The following is a 24,330-nucleotide window of genomic DNA, read 5'->3' as shown; positions in this document are numbered from 1 at the left end:
TTGTAAGTAAGCAGATAGCTAAAGCCTTATTTGTTTCTTTTTATCAACAACAGTTTGCTCATCTATATATAATAATTTGAAACTCTTACAGAGATAAACACAATAAAATGGGAAAATTTAATATAGATAAGGGAAGAATAAAAGTAGGAAGGCAGTGATACCGTAACCCCAGTGAACTTTAAAAGAATCCAGACCAAATAGCCTGAAGGATAGGTAGAATAATTCAAAGGTAAAATAAATTGCAGATGATATTCAATAAAATTTTAAAAAAGACTTCAATACATTCTAACACATAAAAACTAACCACCTTTAAAACAGTGATTCTGATGTGCATTTTAAAGGCACTGGATGGAGGGGACCCCCAGAGTGTGGAGTGAGAGGCTCTGCAAATCCTGTCCTTCCCTAAAACCATGCACTGGAAAGTGTTGTCGGAAATAACCATTACCGCCACCGTAAACAAATAAGGAACAAGTTTGCCTTCCAGACAGCTTAGGTTGGTTGAATCAGTTCAGCCCTCTAGTCTATCCGGTCTCCAGCCCCTTTGTACGTCCACAGTGACACTTTCACCCTTTCTATGCACGTTAGAAGACTTCACACTCTGATTCTGAATCCCCCTCCCACTAGTCCTGATAGGTTTTTGAAAAGAGAGATTACTTCTGAAAGGAGTTTTTTGCATCAACCAAATTGTTTTATATGGCTCAGATGTTCATGTCAGTCCTCTGAGACATCCTCGTACATCTATCAGAAAAGCGTGACAGAACTCCCCCGGACAATGGAGATGGTGAGAGACATGCAAGGGGGCGAAACGGAGGACCCAGGCCTCTCATCAGTGGGGAAAACGCACAGGCACAGGAAGCGGCAGAGTCCCCCTTGAAAGACCAGAGCCATTAAGAGAAAAGCGGAAGCTGATGGCATGGCAGATGAGAAGCAGCCCCCTCTGCAGCAGCACAGGACGCCCCTTTCTGGGAGCCAGGGGCCCGCCCCATGCGTCCTGCCGTGCGTCTGCGCCAGTCTTTGCGGCAAAGAGGCAATTTTGTTTAACTTTTTAATTAACGTGCGTCCTTGCTGACAGACATTGTGAATGGGGCACTTTTTCCTTCCCATTATGGCTTTGACTTTAGATTTAACTACTGTGGAAATGAACCAAGAAACATGACTTCAGGCACTGCATTTTAAATGTCAGCAGAGTACCACTGCTAATTCTCTATCACCAGGGCCATCCCATCTTTGTGATGCGTGGTGTGAAAATAATTTTCGGAAGGAGGTTACCCACCTGGACCCCTGGCAACCCATGGGAAGATCACCTGTTAGTTGCAGTTTGGAACTTTGGGTTGTGACTTAGTTTTATTCTGTGCATATTCATAACCACTTATAGACAAAGATACTGTGCTGGTCAAATATGACATCTGAAAAGACCAGAGCCTGTTAACCTAGGTCTAAATGAGTTAACAAAACAGAATCTCCATGCATTGCATCGAGATCCAGCCAACTTCTCTTCTATTGCCTAGAAGGAGTAGGAGGGATATTTCAAAGTATATTATCTTTCATGTCATGAGTGAAAAGCTGTAAGCCATGGAAATGCAGTGAAGCCACTAAGTGGTGAGTCCTCCCGTAAAATATGGATTTGGGAAATGCACAAACCAAGACAGCAAGCAGAAATCTCGCGATGACTTTCACAGAGAGGAAGGAGACGAGCCAAATACCTCCTCATGCAGTCCAGGGCCCGGATGAAGAAGTCCTTGTGCAGCTGGTGCTCGTCTCTCAGAATGGAGCACTGCTCCAGCGTCACCGACATCGACGTCCTGTCTTTGGCACTTTTACAACAGGTGAAGCGAATGCCATTGAGTTTGCGACAAATCTGTAACACAGACGTATACACCGCTGATTGTTCACGTGTCGGTTACTCTTTATAAAGGGTGGGGCTCCTACACTCTTCTTGTCTAAGCACACCCCACGTAGGTTGGTCAGTCCATGAAGGATCGTCTGTCAGTCCAATCTACCATACTGAATGCAGAAGCTGTACCTTTTCATGCCAAAAGCTGGTGGAATACATTTTCTGTGGCTGTTTGTATGGTGTGAGGTGTGGGACTGTTGAAGTCGTGTGGGGGGGTAAATATTCAGCAGAGGCAGCCATGGTCCCTGGCAGGCAGGGCTCCTGAGCTGCAGGGGATAATTGGAAGAATTGTCACTTAGGAACAACACCTTCGTTGTGAAGGCAAAAACCATCTATGTATCCGGGATTAGACACTTGATTTGAATCCTGAATAATGAATACAACCTTTTCTAGTCTTGGTCTCATGTTATGAAATTTCAAACATCCGTATGGTATCAGTATGGCAGGTGAGGGAACTACTAACCACTCATCAATACAACTGCCAGGAATGAGGACTGAAGTCCCCCACCTATGGCCACTGCTAATTGCACGTCTACTGTGCACCAGGCCCCATGCCAATAAACTTCATAGAGATTTGAAATTTAATTAACTGCACATGAACCCTGTAGGGAGGTATCATTATTCTCCATTTACGGGTGGCGACCCTGAGGTTTGGATAGGTCAAGTAACTTGTGCACCACTGGGTAGAGCCAGGAGGCTAATGTGAGTCTACTCAACTCCAAGAACCAGGTCTGTAACTTCCATCCTATTCCGTGTTTCTCTGTCATTCTTTCTTTCTGTTACTCTGACATAAATCAGGAGAAGGAATAATCACTTTTCTCATCGCCTTATGGCTAACGAGTGAATCATTCCATTCCTTTCTCTTCCCTACCCCATGGTGTACCCTTGATATAAGATACCAATAATCGACTTTAGCAGCAACGATGCTAAGCACCATGCACTTACAATAAATCTAATGTAATATAATATAAGCCTGCTTCGTTATCTGTCACCAAGGAGGCCTGAACAGTTGCCTGCTTGGAGGAGAGGATATAATAATAATGCAGTGTATCAAGGGCTTAAACCTATTTTAATAATGATTCCTATACTTAACTTAGGATTTACCTGCCCCTATTATACCTTCGGCATGTTCTCACTACTTCCAACAGAAGTGACTCAAGGCGTGGAAGAGCGTGATTTCAGCATATGATCTTCTTCCAAATAGAGAACTTGAATCCTTTCCAATAAACTGCGTTTTTAAATTTTTAATACAAAATAAGAAAGAAGGGGCTATAGTCATAGTAATAAAATATAACCCTCCACCTCCACGTAGGAGATGGATTTTTAAAAAGAAGGGACATTTAAAACTATGTGGGCACTACTGCATGCAGGGGCGAGCCCCCCGAGCAGACGGGCCGGGGGTGGTCTCTGCATTTCTTCCACTTTCCCAGAGTGTGGGAGCTTCGTCTAACACATCTGATCGGCGTTTGGTCTGCAGAGTCTCGTTTTTAGTTTTAAAAATTCGGGTACAGTAAAATCAAATGGCTTTAGATTTTTCAATTAGCCTGTAAAACTTTATCAAAAGGAGCATTTTCATTAAGAGGTCTCAAGAAGGGAGTAAGGAAACAGGCAGAAGTAAAAGCTTTCTGGAGAATGTCAAAGGGGATGTCTATATTTCATCATTTTAGCAGCATTATCAGGGTCCTTGGTTTACAGGATATTGAAACTGAGCTATCAGCCTACAGATATGCTATTCATAATAAAGTCATGTTCCCACAGAAGGCCAATTTCCCACGCCGGGTGCTGGGTGTTCCTCCAGGCAGGTACTCCCATGCAGCGAGGAGTGGTGAGTAAGCCGTGTTTGGTCGGTATATGCATTTAAGAAAAATATTTCAGAAACGAATGGAATTATGGGAAAACTTGTTTCTATTTTCAAATGGGAAAGTACATATGCTAAGACAAAATATACAACATGTTTGCATGTGAGCATCCTTCATTTTCCCCATGAACACAATAACAATATGTATGTAATGACATGTATCTGCCCCCACGTTGTCAGAGAGCATTGGTAAAGGATCAAACTTCCTTCGTGCTATTGCATTATTAGTGGAATAGCAAAACTAACTTCCAACCTGCCTTCATGAGTTTTCTGTGAGAATTACCAACTGTAGTAGTGTGTGCAAACACAAAGAGCAGCCATGATGGGGAAAGAGCTATTGAAAACCTTCGCGTGACACAGTGTGGTCCCATCACGTAGATGGGACCGGTGTCAATGAGCTGCCGGAAAGCCACGTTTCGTATCGTTACCTTTGATGCTCTTCCCTGGGGCTCCAAGAGGGCACGTAGGGAGAGTAAAGCAGCTTTCCTCTGCCTTGCTCTTGGCAAATTATTTTATATCTAGACTCACGGCAATTTATCCATTCCTTTCCCACAGAACAAAGGAAATAGTATTGGATTATAGTTGAAGTCCTGGCAGTAGGGGGAAAGGCTCTGTTTTAGACACGACTTCTCATAGAGAATGAGAAGACTATGCTAGAACATGGGTTAACCTAACTCCAAATTCCATGAGTAACACTGAGAAGAAACCACAAATGTGGAATTCATCGTGGAGTTTCCAAGCTGTGCCTTTCCTATGGAAAGATCCATTCCTGAGAGTCTGAATGTTTAGCAAAATCCACAAGCTCATACGAACTATTTCTGAATGGTTGCCAGATACAAGCTTACAAAACACGGGCAAGGTTCTTTGGCTCACTCTTGGAGAACTCTGTGGTGGGAAAACAGGACGATCTTTTATCCTGAGGGTGCCATTAAATGAGAAAGAACCATACCATATATAGCTCATTACCCCAAGAGCAACCCATCAGTAATGTATTCTATGCCAATATCTAAATTAACAAACACATTTACAAGCTCATTAATTGAACAATATGTCCAGGAGCCTTACTGAGGCTGTGAGTCAGAGATCTGATCACCACACTCTGTTAAAATCCTAAGTCTCTAGAGCATGATATGGGCAATTGACATTGAAACATGCAACATCAAGAAAATTAAAGACACTTCCTTTTAACCTCAAAGTGTCAAACACATCCAGGATTTACGAGAACGGCCAATGAATAGGTTAGGATTCTTTCTCACTGAGTTCATCTTCTCCCAATTTGTTTTCTATTCTGTTCATAGCACTAACAGTGACACGGAAAATGCTTCATCTCCTGGGTAATGGCAGGTGACACCTGGGGACTCAGAGTGCGGAGGTTGGTCCCTGCCTCGGAGACACCCAGTAAGGCTCGCTGGTCCCCACGGAGACAGTGAGCAAGGTCTACCAGGACAGTGCTCACCGTTGCGGCCAGCCACATGATCTCCACATTCTTCCTTTTTTTGGCTTGGATATTCTGATGGAGGTTTTCTAGTAATCCCTTTAAATCGTGCTGTTCTTGAAACTGTGAAATGTCTGAAAAGGAGAAAAAACAGCGTCAGTAGTAAGTGCTCATGAAATTTTCCTCAATATATATTTGCAAATGTTGTTTGGAGCAGACTAGGTGAAGATAATCATACTTATGAATCCTCTAGTTCTATCTTTCACTGAGAAATATAATTCATTTTCCCCATTTCCTGTTCTGTGTGATTGTGGTAATATCAACTGGATATATAATACTATGACACTAGCAAGAAAAAGCATTCTTGATGATGATCACTGCTCCAGTCAAAGTGTGGCTTCACTCAAAGATGAGACAGGAGATAGAACCTTCCATGTTTTACTACTGAATAGCCAGTCTGAATCAAGAGACTGCATGTGGCAAATATAAAAATTCTGCAAAGCACTGCGTTAGGGCAGCCTGATGTCCAAGATACTTAGGTGACTCCTTCACAAGGCTCATCGTCAGAGGCAGAGTCAAATCGAAAACCTGGTCTCCCAACGCCAGGAATTCCCTCCAAGTGTGCGCTGGTGTCTTCACAGTTAGCTGCGGGTCCCAAAGAACAGTTCCAGTACTAACACAATGGACCGGCTGCTTCAGAATTTTGAGACTCCGGAATAAAGCACCATGATTTTCTCAAAATAATTTAGTTTCATTGTTGACATAGAGAGTTTTTAATCAGCCATTTTAAACCAACTATCAAGCTCCTATATAGAAATCAACTGGCCATTCTTTGCCCCAAAGCTAGTGCTCCAGCAGAGACAGGTGCCACATTCCTTAGTGATTTCGGCACTTGTCCCCAGGTGTGCCCTTGAGAAGGAAAGTATGTTGATGCGCTTGAAGTTTTCAGTCTACTCTTCCTATTTCTCTAATGATAAAACTCGCCTCGTACAGAGGACACCCTTACCAATCCAACGCTCTGCTTGCTGCCATTTTTTTTCAACCTGACAAAAATCTTGCAGGCCACAGAACTTCCTAAAGGAGGTATCATAAGTAATGACTAGTGTGTGGATTAACAGGTGAGATTTCAAGGTATAATGATAAACCCTGTTATATCCCCTAAAAGTCACGGTCTACTTGGAACATGGATTGGTTTGAGTCTGTAAATGTAATGTAAATATCGCCAATAAATCTTGCTATTGCTACTCAATCTCGCATTTCCCTAACAGCAAATTTAGACAGAGTGATGAATCTCTATGCTTATCTCCACAGGAGCGTTCTTTATTCAAATGGGGCTGAAGAATGTAATTAAAAGGCAAAAGATATAAGAATGTTCATTGCTTTATTGTTTAATAGTAAACAAAAAAAATTAAATTGCACAAAGAGAACAGTAAACTGTTATATAGTGTTGCTATATAATATATAATAGATAAGATTAGTAAATGCTCTATGTATCAACATGGATATATACTAAAAACTGTGTTGAGCAAAAATTGCAAACTATAAGAGGATTTCTATAGGCTAATGGCAGTAATATAAAGTTAAATGTGTAGAACCGTACCATAGTTTCTGTGGTTACATACATTTGGAGTAAAAATGTGTATGAAAGGGCAAAACACCGAATTCAGGATATTGATTTCCTCAGAGACGTGAAGGTAAAAGATGGCCACAGAAAGAGGATTCCCCTTCAACTGAAAATATTTCTTTCTTACAAAGTCTGTGAGACTGAGGGATGATTTCCTGCGTACTATTTTAGGGTCCTTATTTTTCTGTTTGTTCGAAGCTTTAATAATTGTTTTTAAAGAAGGAACGGAACCAAAAGTTCCAGGAAAATGATTTCTGGTGCCAAACCTGCCCCTGCTTTGGGGTGTGGTTTTCAGCGAGTTGCTTCACCCTCTGTTCCTATTTCTTCGCTGCAAAATAAGGACAATAACCTTGTCAAGATTCATCGACTGGGGGGGTGGAAAACAATGAATAAAAGTCTTGGCAGAAGATGCTACATTATAAAATTACGTGTCAACCCTGAAAAACAGAGGAAGATGTTAGTGGCTCTTAGGAGAGTTCATAGCCTCAGACAGGATGCCTGCTTTCTCCGGCAAAAGTCAGAATTTACCCAAAGTAGGAAATGTTCCCATCCACACACGCAGGCACACACAAGGATCCGGATCACGGACGTTCACACACCCCAGGTCCGACTCCCACCACTTCCCGATGGAACAGAATAGCCACGTCCAGAGGCACTTTTGAGCACCCTCTTTCTCCTTGTTTTGTCAAACGGGGCCTCCTCAGAAAGAGTTCTGAATGTGACACCGACCTGAACCAAAGGCAGGGTGCTGATGGATGGGTGGGAGTGGGCCTGTGGATGCTCAGCTGATTGAACTGTAACACTAATGAGGCCAAGGCAGTAGCTTTGTCACCTCATGGCCAATGACTAGCTTGCCAGAGTGTTCCAAGGTGAAATGGAAATGACAGCTGTCTTCTCAGCTCCTGCTCCGCCCATTTCCCGCCATGAGCGGGCATAAAATCTACATGGGCTCAATCACATGCTCACTGTGAAGTCAATGGGTACAATCCCATTGCCCTTGAAATCAAGACCAGTCCAGGGAACTGCATGTAAATCTAAGCCAATCTAAACTTGACTCTGACCTTGACCTTGACAATTGTTTCAGGGGTATGCAAGTGACCTGTGATATTCCAGCTGAGTAAAGCTCAGGACCCTGTGAAATGCAAGTGGGAAGAGAAGCTCTTTATCCCTTTGGTTGAGCATGGGTGTGGGTCATGCCAGCCACCACAAGTCACAAGGAGACCAGATAAAGGACAGTGTCAACATCAAGAGTAGCACAGCAATGCAATGGGATGGGGAGAGTCATTTGAATATCGTGCAACCACTAAACTAACTATACACTGGACAGGGATATGAAATACAGTAAAGCTAGGTTACAATAGTCTGCTTTTCCTTCTCAGCTCACACGGCCAGACGGCTCCCCCTTACAGTGCTGACATAGGAGTTGAGAAATGGAAGCATTCCAATAGACCTGTGTGATGGTATCCTTCTCCTTTGTTGGCAAAAAGGCCAAGACATGGGCATTATTACTGATAGAGCATAGAGAGATCTGGCATGATACAATAAGCTAATACATGGTTACTCCTCACTTAAAGGGTAGAGAAAGAAGCATTTCACCTAACCAAATCACCATCAGTTTGCTCTGAATCATGTAGCAAATGTGACGGAGACTCTAAAGCATGGAACAGTTTGTGCTAGTGATTTTGAAAGTGCTTTATTTTATTTCATTTGCTGACGCCAAATTTAAGTGTCTTAATGATCTAAGTGGACACAGAGGGTCCTTGCAAAGGTTTCAGAGATCGTGAAACCCAAAGGGAAGATGAGAGCAAGAAGAGAGAGAAGCTCTCACACCTGCCCCGCTGGCTTCCCCCGCTGATCCGAGAGGCCAGGGAGCGGGTGAGGGGAAGTAGATCCTGATGATTGATGTGCCTTAGAATCGAGGCAGAGAGAACGACTGTTTGTGAGCTACACCATGTTCAAAGGAAACGTGGAGGGAGACATCCACAGCACATAGCCCCCAGACAGAGCAAACAGACTTCACAGTCAGAATAGCTCGATCTGACACCCATTGCAGATATTTCCTCCTGGGTTCAGATGCCGATTCAGCGAGGATTTACAGAAAAGGGTTCGCCCATTCTCGAGATCTCCTCACTTGGCTTACATAAACCCTGTTCCCACTAATTACCAATGCAAACATAGTTTTGTTTATATTATTAAATTTTCAAGTAATTAACAAATCTGAAATTCATAAGTATGCTGGCTGCCAAAAAACCTCCCTGTGCTTAATTTCATTTTGACATTAAAGATATTTTATGTGAAATCGAGTAAAACAGCAGGTGAAATGTTCTAGCTACACACACGTGGACATACACGTGCCATTACAAAAGTTTGAGGCTGGATTCATGTGCTGTGAAAAGACCTATGCACTCTGCCACTCGAGATAATTCAAGCTAAGTGTCAGGATACGTGTATCTCCAGAGCAGTGAATACATTGCTAGCGATTCAGTGACAGGTAGATGTTTATTACAGCTCTCAGTTAAAATAGTAAAATATTTCTCACGTTATTAAAACTTAGTGTCTTATCACTATGACTATCTCAACATTTCAACATATTTTATACCCGTTTTCAATGGACTCTGAAGACATTCCCGATTCTCTGAGTTTGGGCTGCTCAAATGCTACGTGCTTAGTTTTGTGGGGAAACAATGATAAAACTGAACAATGGCCAAAAAACAAATACCCAAAAGTATAAATCGAATTTCTGTAGGCTTGAAGGCTTTAACATTTCTCATGTAAATATTGCAGGAAGTATATGTGATCATTGGTTCCTTACTTTATATTCCCTATAGAACTTGCGTTCTACCTGGTTTTCTCCTTTGTATATGCATGCTGCACCTGATGTAGCTTATCAGTCAGAAACCCAAACCGTTATTGAAGTCTCTGACATGGTTGAGAATGACATAAGAATTTCCACTGGACTCAATGGGGATTTTAACTTCTGGCATTTTTCTGATGGCAATGACATTCATGTCCTAACATGTGCAGGGCATGGGACCGGCCACCTTGGCAATCAGCCCCTTTTTTGGCTCCGATAATCTCAGAACTGCTCTCACGTGCCAGCACATGCTTCCCCCTCCCATCGACCTCTATGTCTGACCCTTCTGAAGATTTACAATCAAGCAGTTATTATAGTTGTTTTCTGTAATTCGCACACTTACAATCAGGAGGCATCTTTTCCATAAATATCGTGTAGTATTCTTTTAGAAGTTCAAAATTTTCCTGATTAATACTTTCCTGCAAAGAAACATCTCCAAACCTAAAAATAGAAAAGGGAAACAGTTCTAGGTCATCAAGTAGCCCCTGAAAGGAACACAATTCCTCTTTCCTTTGTGAACAGATGGCCATGGTTTCCTACGGAGCCGCTCTCCTTTTTCAAGCAACGCTGCACAATTGGTGATTTCAAACCCATCCCAGTCCCATGGGCCCTGATTTAAGTGCCCGTCCCTTTTGACCCGCCAAAATATTCTTACAATCGCCAATATAGACTTGAATGAGATACCAAGTCTAAGACACCAGCCCTTGTGCTGTGTCCGGAATTGATATTCATTGGATGTTAGTCTCCCCACGTCTGCAGGGCTGTAGCTCTGAGATATCAGATAAATCGCCCCCTCTCTTTTTACCCCTCCAAGCTTCCCCTTCACCCGCGGCAGCTGAGGAGGGGCCCGGAGACCAGGACCGGGCCGGGCTGCAGACAGGCTCATCCAACCAACCGTCAGGTGCTGTGGCAAATGCTACGAGCCCTCCAGCCTCCCGGGGGGCATTTCCGCCAATATTTTTTCTGTCCACGCTGTGAAGGCCTAAGCCCTCCACCTAAAACCTCTGCACGGGCGCTCCTTCCTCCGCCTCTTTGTGGGGATAAAACTTTCTACCTGTATATCACTGCTCTTGTGTCTTCATTAACCATTTTCCGGAGTAAAACTTAAAACCCACTTGTCTATAATGGATGCTATGTCAGTGGCTTCCAATATGTGTGTTTTCAGCCAATTATCTCCACTCAAATCTGTGTTTTCCAGATGCCAATGAAAAATTTGAGTGTGACTTATCCGACCCCACTGCACATGTAATCCACCCAAAACCTGAAACCATTCTCCTTCTTTTCTTTAGAAAGAAGCATATTTTGCCATTCACTTGGGTTCAAAATCCTGGCACCTGTTTAGATTTACCAAACCGGTAGTTACAAAACAGTCCCGGGAGTGTAAAGTACCGCACAGGGAATACAGTCAGTACTACTGTCATAACCATGTACGGTGCCAGGTGGGTACCGGACACATCGGGGGGAACACTTTGTAAAGTATAGGGTTGTCCCACCACTATCCCGCACACCGGAAGCGAGTACAAAATAACACTGAATGCAAGCTGCGCTTGAAAAAAATAATAAATGAAATAAATACATAACAAGACAACCTGAAGGGCCAATCCTCTACTGCCACAGCTTACCTCTCGGCGAGAGTTTGCTGCTCGTTGATCCCAACGTTGAAAAGCACGGGGTGCACGTGGAGCAGCTGGCCCTCTCTAACCGGCAGCGGCAGGGACTCAAACATCCTCGCGGGGAGCTTCACCTCCACCACGTAGTGCTCGCTGCGGGAAGCCGGGCACAGAGAGAAGCGTCGTTTATTTCGTTTGTTTTCACGTTGGACTCATTGGAAACAAACAAAGCGCACAGTTGAAATACAGTGCTAATTTGGGTGTCTGGCTGCGATCTGCTTCATTTCTGTCATCCTAGTCATTCAATAATCGTTTTGTTCACTTCGCCATTAAATTACTTGGCACAAAGCGTTGTTTACATCTTTGATTTCTCTCCACTAGTCTGAGTTCCTTGAGGAGAGGAAGTATGTTTCAGGTCACTTCTGTGTCTCAGAGCCGTGTGTGCATAAAAGCCTCGGTATTTGTTTTCTTGACTTTGTTTCTTTTAAAACCCAACCAGGATCAAGGGCAACAAAGTAATTTAAGGGTTTTTTAATATAGTGAATCTAATGAGTCAAGTAATTTGTAATATTTTTATAACCACTGCCCAATTGTTATTGCTATTGATGGACCTCCCTTTTTGTGGTGGCCTGATGAAAATGTAATAGTTTCATTATTGAAGGTTAACCTTTGGGAGTTCCTTGTCATTTTGCAACAGTAGCATACAATAGGTACATTTTTAGGAAATGGAAATTTCCACTAAAAACTACTTCTAGTGTTTAGTGTTGAAAACTTAAATTAGGATTCACAAATATGGCCAACAAGAATAGCTACTTATGGATTTTGAAACTTGACAGTGTGGGTTGACCATAGCAATGTAGAGAGTATTGCCCAGAATTTGGGAAAGTCTGTGTGATTCCAGGACTATATAGACTGCTGGGGTTGTAATGCATGTATTGTGTTACACGGGACAATTAAAGAATCTCTTTGTGAAACCTTTTAATGTCTCCTAGGCACGTAGATAACCAGTTGTCACAGCACCATTTTTTGAAAAGATTCTCCAGGTGATTTGTTTTGGCACCTTTGTTGAAATTGACCGAAAAGGTAAAAGTTTATTTCTGGACTCTATATTCTGTTCCACTGATCTAAGTGTATATACTTATGCCAGTACTACATGGCCTTGATCATTGTAGGTTTTTAGTAAGTTTGAAATCATAAAGTATAAATCCCCCAACTTTGTTATCCTTTTATAAAATTGTTTTCTGCATCATGGGCTCTTTGTATTTTCAGGTAAATTTTAGATTTAGCTTACTGATTTCTGCAAAAAAATACGAATGATATTTACACAGTGATTACATTGAATCAATAGATGAATTTGTGGAGAATTGCCATCTAAGCAATACTGAGAATTCTAATCTGTGAACATGGACCGTCTTTCCACTTACTCGGTGTTATTCATTTCCCTAAGCACTGTTTTGTGTGTTCTATGTTCAGTGCTCAGAGTACTTTGTTGAATTTAGTCCGATGTAATTATTCTTTTTTTGATGTTTCCATGAATGAAATGATCTAAATTACCACCGTTTCTGACAGCTTCTCGGGAGCATGCTTTCTTCTGCTTTCCCGCCCAGATCCAATGAGCCCGCCCCCTCCGGAAGCAAAGCTGCCGGTTTTCCCGGGCTGCCATCGCCCGCTCCCGTGGTGCAGAGGTGCAGATGGAGTGGGGGGATGAGGGGGGGCCGGGGGGCAACCCCTGGCATAAAGGCCCAACTGTCTTGCCCAATCGCACAAGTTTTCTGTGAATAAGTGCTTCTAAATGTGTGTGTGCATCACTCCCTTAGTCCCTAGAGGGCCGTCTTAGACAGTTCTGTGCGTTGGTGATGCTGCTTTCGGAGGGCGGAGCTGCCAGGCCGCTCATTGGCCGGAATCCCAGAGGTCCCACTCTCACCTGCAAGCTACCTTTCAATTTAGACACGGCCCGAGGAGTCCCCTCAGAAACAGCATCCTGTCCTCTGCCCGTAGAAAACGGCCCGGTAAACGTCCCTCAAAAACTGTGATAAAAGTATCAGTTTCTCACTCTTGTTAAGCATCTTTACAGTTTTCAGAGTGGCACTGTTTTCTGGGTGTATGTAATAAGCAGTTTTACTCCCCTTTCTTCCAATGAATGGCAAGTGAAACACTAGTTGGCAGATGCAGTATTTACTTTTATGAGAATGTGGTTTTTCTTCATGTAGAAGCAGCAGCCACCTTTCAGTCCACCCCATATCCAAATCATTCTTCGCATGAAATTTAAAATAATTATCGGATATTTACTGTAGTCAAGAAAACAATTAATTTGAGTTTACTTAGTCTCTTGTTCATTTCTCTCTAGTATGAACAAACCTCTCTCTTTAGTACATTCATATTTATTCATTGTGGTCTGAGAATGTTTTCAAATACTACATGCCATGAGGAAGCACTGAAAACTGCTAACACCAGAAAGGGTTAAAATTTGGAGGACTTCTGATTGAAATGATTTACCAGAGGGTATAATTCTTCCTTTGGAGGTCTATACTACACACCATCATTTTTCTTAATTATTTCTGATATTCTGCTCATCATGGGCTGACCTGCGAAGCTATTTATTCAAAACCATTCTCGGAAATCTGGGTCTGGGAGTGAATTATCAAAAATAATTAAGAAAAATGGTGGTTATATGCCCCTGACATAGAAATACATCTTTTCTAAAATGTTCCTGCTTTTAACAGAATATGAAGTCATCTCAAGAATTATGATGCTATTAACCAAATGATTTCAGCCCCAAAAGTAAAAATGCCCAGACCTTTATACTAGATAGTCATAAAGAGAAAAGTGTTCTCATGCAAGCTGTTATTTTGAATTCTTCATATTTCATGGGGAAGCAACAGCACACTCACCTTGCACACTCATCGTACTGTGCGATCAGCCCCACTGTGTGTGTACAATTTATGTCATGAGACTTTCAGGTATTTTTTCAAGATCTTCCCCCGTCACATCATCCACACTCGTTTTTCACCAAAAGGGAGAACAGAACAAAGCAACAATGTCCAAAGCGAACCTTAGTTCTCCTTGGTTCCTTCGTCAGGAGTTAACACCAACACCTAACAGAGCTTGGTCTCTGGGACACGGACACCACTCACCGTCTCCCTGTTATCACCGGCAAGACATCGCTGGATTTGGCTTCGATTATTTTAAACGCGACTTTCTTCAGGTCGGAAATGCCCACCGCCATGTCCTCCAGCATTCCAATTTCATCACCTGCACAGGGGACGGAGCCTGGTTACAAGCACACTGTCTGAAGAAAATGTCACCTGGTAGCGCACTTCGCTGCCGGAATTTGTCCTCGCATTTTAGTTAACGGGATCGCGAATGCAGCAGATCCATTCCCCGTGCTTTTCCTCAGCGGCTGAAGGTTTTCACCCGTGAGATGAGAACCTTGCCAACGGACCCCGGCTGTTCCTTGCCAACGGACCCTCTTGGAGGGGGTGGGGGGCAGAATGCACACGTTTGCTGGGAGGCTGGAGAGACGTTTTGACTGTTTTAGGAAACAAAGTGCTAAGTGGATCTCTCTCCACCGGCAGGACTGGTATTTGATTTCTAGAAATGATAGCAATGGCTGACCTGAAGATCCTGCCTAGGAGGCTCAGGCTAGTTGTACATCTAAATATACCGATCAATAAAGCCTAAGGAGTGGTCAAGTACGATTCTAGATCCGCATGGTCCAGTAGAAACCGAATGCAAACCACATATACAATTTTCAACTTCCTGGTAGGTCACATTTTGAAAAGACTAAAATAAAAAGGTAAAATTAATTTTAATAATATATTTCACTTTAACTCAATATGTCTAAACTATCATTTCATTTGTAAATCAATAGAAATGAATTATGAGTAGAAGACTCTTTTCTGACCAGTCTTTGAGTCTGGCAGACATGTCAGGCGCACAGTGGTTTGGACTAGGTCCGGTTCCAGTGCGCAACAGCCACACCCGGCGACGGGTTGAACGGTGCAGTTCTGGACACTCGACGGCTGGACTTTAAAAATCCAGCCATGGAAACTGGGATGGCAAAGGGCCTTTTAGATGAAAAAAGCAGACAGCTGCTAAGGTCTCTATTGTGAAGTAATGTATAATTCGCTTTTCATCACATAAGAGGGGTAAAAGCCCAGTTACCCAGTGAAGACAAACAATGCTCGATGCAGTGAAGTTGGACTTCCCGTTTTTACGTTTAACAGAAGGCCCCGAGGCCCAAGCACCCTGCGCAGAGGGGCACGGCTTCCCCGTGCGCGGACGCCGTCCGTACTCACTGTAGGTGCTCAGCAGACCTTCGTACTGCGCGATCAGCCCCACTGTGTGCAGCTGCTGCAGGAAGCCGGGGTCGTGCAGACTGGTGTGTAGTTTGATGATGAAACCACAAACCAATCCAGCAAGCTAGAAAAAAAAAATTCATTGAAGAATTGATGGGGGTCAGCAAACTTTAATTTAAAAATATGAAAGTCTTCTGAGGCACCAGAGATTTAATTAATAAGTTTCAAGTGTGTGTAACAAGACTCTGTATTCTGCGCCGAAACCGGTCGACAGTCTTTGGTCAGGGTGAGGGGAGGGGGAGGGGAGGGGGCGGGGCCACATTGGGAAAGAGACAAGAGGACAGCTCTGGGGTCAGGTCTACAGATCCTGCCTACAGATCCTGTCTCTGCCATGCCCAGTAGTAAAACCACAAAAAGTCACTTAACAGTTACCAATAATGTTGTTATTTTAAGAAATACTTTTTGCACACTTAGAATAGAGACAAGGGTGCTCATTCCAGAGAGTCACAAAAAAGACTGTAGAAAACTGCATCAGTCAGAGCCTAATGCCCGAGAGGCAGCTCCGCTTGCCCCTGGGCCATCCACGGAACAGTGGAGGCTGGGACAGTCTGCTCGAAGTGTTCCCTTCGCCCAGAACGTTTAGAAATAGAGGCCTCTGTCTCTCCCCCTCCTTGTGGCTGTCTATAACACTCGATCCTGAGTAGAGGCAGGAGGGGAGAAGGGAGGCCCCCGCACTGGCCACTGTGATGGGGGCCGGCCTTGGAGCCCTGAAATCGGGTTGGGTGGAGGCAGAGGAGATGGTGCTGTCCACCCTCCCGTCCAAGCCTTCCTGCTGGCAAGTTCATTTTAGACATAAAAGAAGAGACCGTTACGAGGCCCACCCTGGGCTGCACGCAGGAGATGCATGAATAGCCGGTTGCTCACAGGCCCCTTTGCCAGTCCTAGCCGGCCACCTGCAGTGCAAGGCAGCTGTCCCTTCCCCCCTGCTGGGCCCTGCACGGAGACCCCAAGGCATCATGTGATGACAGCATGGCGACCCTTCCCTTTCCAGCCTCTCTGCTCCGTGAAATAGAAGGTACATTTCAGAGACTTGGCAACCTCTTTGCAGAAATAATCACAGGCTCTTACAAGCTGTTTCCATGTAACTTTTGGTTCACAGTTGTTACGAATAAGAAAAACTGGGTGCCGAAACTGTAGGAAAGGAACCCTTTAAAAATGACCCTGCCCGGGGAGGACCTCTGTGCTGACCAAGGAGAGCGCTGAACACCCAGCCCTGCGCTGTGCCCGCGACACAAGAGGCACCTACTGCCTGGCTGAAGACGACGTCCCTCCTCAGGGTGAGCATCAGGCACTGGGGCAAGCTGTACGCCAGTTCCTGGAGGAGCACGAAGGTCAGGGACTGCTTGGCGCGGTTCACCACTTCCTCCATGCAGTCCTTCAGGGTCAGGATGAGGGGGTACAGCTGCTCATACCAGTCCTCTGGGAGGGGGAGGGGTGCGAAAACAGTGGCACAGGTGACAGAAGGTCTTGCGAGGTAGAACCGATTTATTATTCTTTCAGCGAAGGTATACCCATCACTCAGGACTCGCAAACACGAGAATCAAAGATCTTCCACTGAACTCTCTCCTCCGAGCTCCAGATATCTACAAGCAGCCGACTGGGCCACTCCACACAGGGGCGTTTGGCGTGTCGACCTTAGAGCCCCTCCCCCGTTGGCTCATCTCTAACCTGGGCACTGCCTTTATCCCAGTGGGCGGCGCCACCCAACTCTTCCCGTGCTGGAAGCACGAGTGTTTCGGGACTTCTGCAGTCTTCACCAGGACTGGGGCGCCACTGTAGTGCTACTGCTGCAATAACCCATCAGACAGTCCCCTTGCCCTCGCCCTTGGCCTTCAGCACTTACCACCCTCCCAGGATCCCTTGGTATCCCACTCCCCGACTGATCTTTCTCCCTCCAGCCACACGCACTCAAATCAGTTTGAATTTCACCCCATCACTCACTCTCTGGCTTCCTCTCTGAAAATATTCTTTAGGTACTAAAGTATTTAGAATAAAGTCCAAGTGCGTAAAAGAGCCTCCGTTGTCTGACCTCTGCTGCTGTCTAGTCTCCTCTGCCAGAACTCCGTCACTTGCAGTCTGAGTCGCAGCGAACTGAACACGTTTCCCCAAACCTGGGCTTCTCCTTCCATGCAGGGGAAGTCTCCGCAAGTCTCGTCTCCAGCCCTGGGCCCCCTTCCGGTGCACCCCTTCCTGACAAGCACGCTTCTCCTCTGGGGGCTCCATTCAGCACTCCCCCTCCTAGGACTCCCCTCTCCCAGACTAGCATCCATAGCGTAACCCATTTACTGAAGTTTGGGTTGCATTCATTTCTTTCCCTGCCCACGGCTCCCTCCTCTCTCTGTTCTGGAACTCCCTGTACACTGTTGCCCAGCAAGAGACGGAGCTCACTGAGGACAAGGGGTTTATGTTTTAGTCGCCGGATTGCCAGGACTTAGGATTGCGTCTAATATACAACAGGTATTCAATCAGCTTTAACTGAATGGATAAAGTTACAAAAATACATAACAAAAGCCTTTGAAGATATAGACAAGCATGAGGAAACCGTATTTTTGACAGTATTTGAAATTTGAGTAGGTTTCTCTTGAAACCAAGATGCAAAATTGGAACCCTCCGTACTTTGGGTATGCCTCGAGTTCTAATGTGTTTCAATGATAAATGTATGACTTTGACACATGGTATGGATGTGATTGACAGTGTGTTAAAAAATCAAAGCCCTGACAAGTGTCAAACATTACCAGTTCTGGACTGTGTGACATTCCATTAAAATGTGAGTAAATTAATAGTGTGACAAACAGATTTAAAGAAATGAGTGCAGGATGAAAACTAATTATGAATCAAGATCTGAAATAATACGCATTTCTCAGCACCGAAGGGTAAGCCTCATCACGAGCAGTGTGAGTGGTCAATCACCAGCTAAGGCCTGGGAAGAGTTACAGGGAACCATAAAAAGAATCACCATCACGGTCAGACCATGTCTACTGTCACTCATTTACGTTGTGGTGTCATAAACCAAGTAAAATAAACCAAAATGGTTGGAAGAGTAATTCATGACCTCAGTTGCATAAAAAGGCATGCTTTTGCCCACACTGTCTGTCAATGCTTATGTGATGCTATGGTGAAGGATACGTCAGGGACATCGGGGGCTATTTAAAATATTGTAGAATTAAGTGCTATGCCATGAATAAAATATGCTAGAGAAAGGGGAGTTCAATGAAGGCCTATTAAGTCTGTAATCATTTCATAAAGGACTCAACTTCTGGGCAGCCTGGGATAAAACATAAACAACAGTTCCATTTAAACCAGCACTGGTTACCTATTGACTCTAAAGTTCATCACGACATGTCAAAAGGCAAGTGGAGAATGTCACTTGCTTCCAGAATAAAAGACACATCAATAGAGACCAAGGAGGAATATTCCATATTCATGGGTTTTTCATATTTGTAGTCTTTTATGTCCCATTCTCTCTCCCACTTCCTATTTAAATACTGTCCTCAATATGAATGTATGAACTACACCGTGCACACACAAAGCAAATAAATATTTCAGTGAACTGACCCAGATGTCCATCTTAAAAGACAACAGACAACAAACCAATTTTGTGTGCAGAGGTCTGGAGAGATGAGTCTCTAATAACAAATTCTCAGACATAAACAAGCTCGAGCAGCAGGTGGCGCTGCTTTCTCAGGCTGCCGCGGGACCACTGGGTCACCGCATTCAAGGGACTGAACAACTTTATGGGTCTGCTTAGTTCCCAAGCAGCACTGACATACTGTTTCTGCACCACCCAGCACACTGCCCTGTGCCAGTGGTCAAGAACTTGGTCACGGTCATGAGTGCGATATGCTCTTTCCAGTTAGAAAACGGGAAACTGATGTGGGTTTAGGTTATTTTCCCCTTGTTAGGGACCAAGTGACAGCTCAGCTTCAACACGGCTGACTTATTTTTAAGGTCTTTTCAAAGAGGATTGTCACAGATTTCTTCATTCCCATCAGAACAACTTCTTTATTCATTTCTTAACCTAGCCTCGTACTTATCATACTTAGTTGATTCTTAATCATAAATTGCAATCAGGAAAAAGAAGCTTAATTTCTAGTCCTACTAGAATAAAAGTGAAAACCTGGAATAAAGAAAATATGCTAATACTCTAAACCTAGGAGCATTGTCAGATACTTGTCTGATACTAACAGTAATCCAGTGCCTGCATTTTACTATAATTATATACAATTTTATGACTAAAATTTAAGGAAAATGATAACATAAAACATTAGTTATTGGTGATAAAATCATAGTTATTGAACAAGGTAGGATGCCTTAAAGATAGTAGTGAGCTTCTAACAGGGAAGCGTATGAGAGCTAAAAATGCCTTTTCCCCAGCAGATAAAGAGAAATGGCGGCAGCAACTGCAAATCGCAGCGACTCCGGCTTCGCTCCCTGTTAACATTCGCTCTGTGAGGGTCTCAGGCTCTGGAGTAAACACGGTGCCGCCTGGCAGGCCACCGCAGGGCCAGAGTCAGCTCATAGATGGCCTTTTTGCTCCAACGAGCATCCAAATCACTCCCATGAATGAACTGCAAAGGCTTTAGTTTTCTGCTGGAAAAAAAACTTTGTGGGAAGGAAAAAGCTGCATTTTTTTCTTTTACCATCTTGAGATTCAAGATGACAATTTTGACATCCCTTCCCCTTTACCTCTGCATCTCTCCATATGTCAAATCTGACATGGTGTTTACATTGTCCTCATGATAAAGCCGTGTCCTAATGGGGATGACGAGGGTATCCATTCCACACTATTGAGTCAAAGTAGGAAATCCTGAAATGCACACCTCCACTCTCCTGAGTTCAGTCTCTTCAAGAATCAGCTCAGAGCTTGCACATGCACGCACGCACACACACACGACACACCATCCAGTGAGGCCGGGTGGCTAAAGGGTCACCTCAATGTCATCATGGCACCAACACCTCTCCAGGAGCTAATCGGTCCAGTTGGCACCGAAGTGCCCACCCTTCTGATCCTATCCCCTGAGCTCTGTTCCGTGACAGAGGGGAATACAGAAAGCACATTTTAGTGTCTGCACAGAAACTCGCCGAAACCCCTGACCCTGAGACCAACAAGCAGAGGAACTAAAAAATGTGAGTGGCGGAGCTGAGCTCTGGGAAGTGGGCTGGCAGCCGTCCAAGCAGAACCTGTTTTCCAGCCGTTTACTGGTTTCTGGAACATTCAAGTGACACTTCCCGAGGGATTCAAAGAAGGCCTGCCGGGTGCCCCCTCGCCGCCTCCACACACCCTCTATTTCCTGTCCGGGAAGTCCGTGTCCTCTGAGCTCAACGGCACTTATGTTCCTTGGGAGGAACATTAAAGGACCAAACACCAACCGACTGCAGCAGGGCGAAACGCTTTCTTTCCCGTTTCTCAGCGGTTTTCTTTCTTTGCAGGCGCCTGGTCTCCTTCGCTCCTTTGAAACGATCAACCTTCACACACGCTTCTGGCCATTGTTATTTCCATTATCGCAGCTTTTCAGACACAGAAAACAAAGAGGTGCTGAAACATCGCCCGCCCGTTAAACTTTATGCAAAGTGATAAGAGGAGAAATGAGCCCAGCTTTGGGGATTCACCTAAGTTAAGATGATGAACTGCCACGCCCGGAAAGTCCAACAGTCTTTAAGGAGAGTGACAAAACTGCCAAGGTTGCGGGAAGAACAGACACCAAACCCCCAGCCAACAGGCTTTCACAGCATGCCCAGATCCCACAGACGCAGGGCAGTGGGTTCATGGTTAGGGGCTGGAAGTGAGGAATGAAGATATCCCTGCCCACAGAGTCCTTATGGCTTTTGAAGGACTTGTGTCCCCCATCAACCCAGACATGGCAGCCTTCGTGCCCCCCTGAGAGAAGGCCCTGTCATTCAGGTATGACTTAGGACATGCGCACCATAATAGGAGGGGTCGGTTAAGGCTTCCTCTCCAGACACCTTACAGCTAAACCCCCTGTGTGAGTATAGTAAACGTGGTCGCCTCTGGTCACAGAGCCTGCTCTCTGGGGAGCCTGCACGTACCCGGATGTATCCGGGGTTACAGAGCACAGACACCAGGCTGGTGCAGACACAGGGAGAGGGAACCCCTGCGGAGGCTTACCCCTGCCCGTCTTTGCCCTCCAGCTCCTGGCTTTGGTCCAGGAGCTAAAAAAATAACCTGCATGTATCTTCCGCTAACCAATGCTAACCTACCCTCCTTATATCACCTTTTCTCCCCCTTTTCCACCATGAGAATCATCCCCATTTGTTAGACAAATAGAACCTCGTGGCTGTGAGGTTTTGTGAGTGTATTTAATACTTACAACTCACGGCCCCTGCCCTCAAGGAGGTTAAAATATAGAAGGGAAGGGAAGAGGCATAAAGCAAGCCCTACAATGTCAGGGAGATGGTTAGTGCTGTAAAAGATGGGGCAGCGACGAAGCACGTTTACAAGAGTGAGGAGTTCAGAGACCAGAGGGGACATCTCTGGTGAGGAGCCCATGTCCTGTCCTGGTCATGTCCTTTACTGAACACTCGAAAATGTCCTGGGCGGGTGTGGTGGGGGGCGGGGGGTTCAAGGAAGCTCAAGGCTGCAGGCGGTAAGACCCAAGAGTGAGGCTCTGTAGGAACAGAGTCTGAAGGGGTGTCTCGTTTGACATGCCAAATGCCACAAAAAGACAGGAGGGACCGCACTGGGGCAGGAAGGGCTGAGATGGCTCAAGGACTTGGAAAAGGCTGAATGACGTGGAAGTAGCTGTTGAGCCTGAAGCTATGGGAGGAAGAAAAACAGTGGAAAGTGCAGTGGGCAGTGGCCATAGCAGGGTGAGGGGAGGGGCAGGTCGGGGTGGGGGAGAAGGAGGAAGGTGCAGAGTACGCATGAGCAGAGAGCGAGAATCTAGAGACCAAACCTAGAACGGACAGGTCTGGTGTAGGGCACACGAGGGAAAGTGTACGGCAACCCTGGGAGTTACGCTGCACCGTCCCTCCTTGGTCTCTCCCTCAGGGCAGTCTCAAAGGGCACACACATACCTTAAAATGCGCTCATTCTCGAGTCCGCTGAGCTATGAGCCAAGCTAAGTGACCGATCTGGGCACCTTCCAGAGGTATTGAAAAATGAGCGCACTGTTCGACTCAGACAAACGGCCGCAAGAAGAACAAAGGCCACCTTTTCTCCTGTCAGGGAGGCCTTGTTTGTTTAAACCCTGCCAGCCTGAGAGCACAGCGTTGTAAAACTTCCCAGGCTTGCTCTTAGAAAAATAGCGAAGGAAATGCATCAGCTGATATCCTGGCTAAACTCCTCGTCTCGTAGCGCAAAGTTGAAAGCCTTAAGTAAATTCTGCTAAGACAGTTTCCAGGAACTAAATCCATTAATCAAACAAGCTCCGTGTTTGGTGGAGCACAGGGCAGGGACAGGGGCTTATGCTGGGCCTGGAGGGGTCACCCGCTCACACACACATTGGGCTCGTTTTGCCTTTCAGCCTTGAAAAAAACCAACCTCGGGACTCTGGCCTTCATATGTGCTGAGCATTTAAGAATAAGCTGCCTAGGTCATAGGTCACTGAGAAGCGTGAAATCACTAAGACATCTGCATCAGAGAGCTCGTCATTTAAATGTTGTCCAGCAACCAGGATTGAGAAGCGACAGGTACTGCTATGATACTGAGTTGATTTAAGCCTGCATGCAGAGGACGGTGGACGAGATGTATTTTATCTGGAAGTGAACTAGTAAAGTTCAAGGCGAGTGAAATATAGCGCACCATTTTTTAAGAGAAATATTTCTACATATACAACCAAGTCTCATGTCAAGAGGTGTAAGTGCTGCACACAGTACCATTTCTCTATTCCGTTCTGTAAGCATCTGCCCCAAAGTTCCCAGATGGGACATGTGAATCTCTTTTCTCTGTCTACCCCAGTTTCTCTGTGGGCGTGAACAGGGCAGTTAGGAAAGAGTTAAGTAACTTTTCAAGTGTGATTGCAAATACATGGCAATACTTCTGCATAAGGCACAATTCCATAGCAAACCTTTAAGAAGCATCTATCTACAGGATTGATTTTCATGAAGTTATCTCATAAAAGCAACATTTTGTGTAAAAGGTAATAGCAAAAAGTTATCTGTAGAGAGAAACATTAGAGATGCTTTTTTTCTGGAAGCAACAGAGCAATGCAGCCGAGTGGTCAGGAGGGCAGGCTATCAACTCAGACCCTGAGGGTCAGAACCTGAGCTCTGCCACCAGCGAAGGCAGGACCGGACACAGGTGAGTTCAACTCCCCCTCCTTCATCCATGAATGTGTATGATCACTCCTGTGAGTGTGGAAAGAATTAAGCAATATGGGCAATATTTTAAAAAGTTTTTAGCACATATTAAACAACCCCCCAAAAGGGGCCTACTATCTTAAAAAATTTGAAACAACCGTAAAGAAATTTACATCACACAATCTCTCCCTACCTGTCCACATTCGTTTCTTCTGCGCATCCTTATCTCCCGGGGGCATCTCCCGGGAGAAGCCCCATGAACTCCTGTGGCTGGGCCCGCTGTCTGTAGACAGACCTCACCCTCTCACCCACCCCAGAGCATCACTCAGGCGATTCCCTCCCCTTCCTCCTACATTGCCGATATTCCCTTTGTTACTGGGCCACTCCCTTCGTTAGCACACACACATGACGTGACCTCCCCACCTTTAAAGAGCAACC

At 44.9% G+C, this 24,330-nt stretch overlaps 1 protein-coding gene across 7 annotated transcripts in view; it reads right to left on the bottom strand.

Moving 5' to 3' along the window:
• The window catches only part of INPP4B (inositol polyphosphate-4-phosphatase type II B), a 520,158-nt gene that overhangs the window by 42,332 nt on the left and 453,496 nt on the right, over window positions 1-24,330 (bottom strand). For all 7 annotated transcript variants that reach the window (XM_045830759.1, XM_045830758.1, XM_045830757.1 and 4 more), the window contains 7 exons: window positions 16,880-17,052; window positions 15,574-15,697; window positions 14,410-14,527; window positions 11,288-11,428; window positions 10,009-10,106; window positions 5,209-5,321; window positions 1,704-1,858 (listed from right to left, as the gene is read on the bottom strand). In XM_045830759.1, coding sequence (XP_045686715.1) covers window positions 1,704-1,858; window positions 5,209-5,321; window positions 10,009-10,106; window positions 11,288-11,428; window positions 14,410-14,527; window positions 15,574-15,697; window positions 16,880-17,052 — 922 coding nt within the window. The remainder of the gene's footprint in view (window positions 1-1,703; window positions 1,859-5,208; window positions 5,322-10,008; window positions 10,107-11,287; window positions 11,429-14,409; window positions 14,528-15,573; window positions 15,698-16,879; window positions 17,053-24,330) is intronic.

Source organism: Phyllostomus hastatus, unplaced genomic scaffold, assembly GCF_019186645.2.
Source record: "Phyllostomus hastatus isolate PE091 unplaced genomic scaffold, TTU_PhHast_1.1 phas_contig_159, whole genome shotgun sequence".
NCBI lineage: Eukaryota > Metazoa > Chordata > Mammalia > Chiroptera > Phyllostomidae > Phyllostomus > Phyllostomus hastatus.
This window is presented reverse-complemented; position numbering and strand designations above follow the sequence as displayed.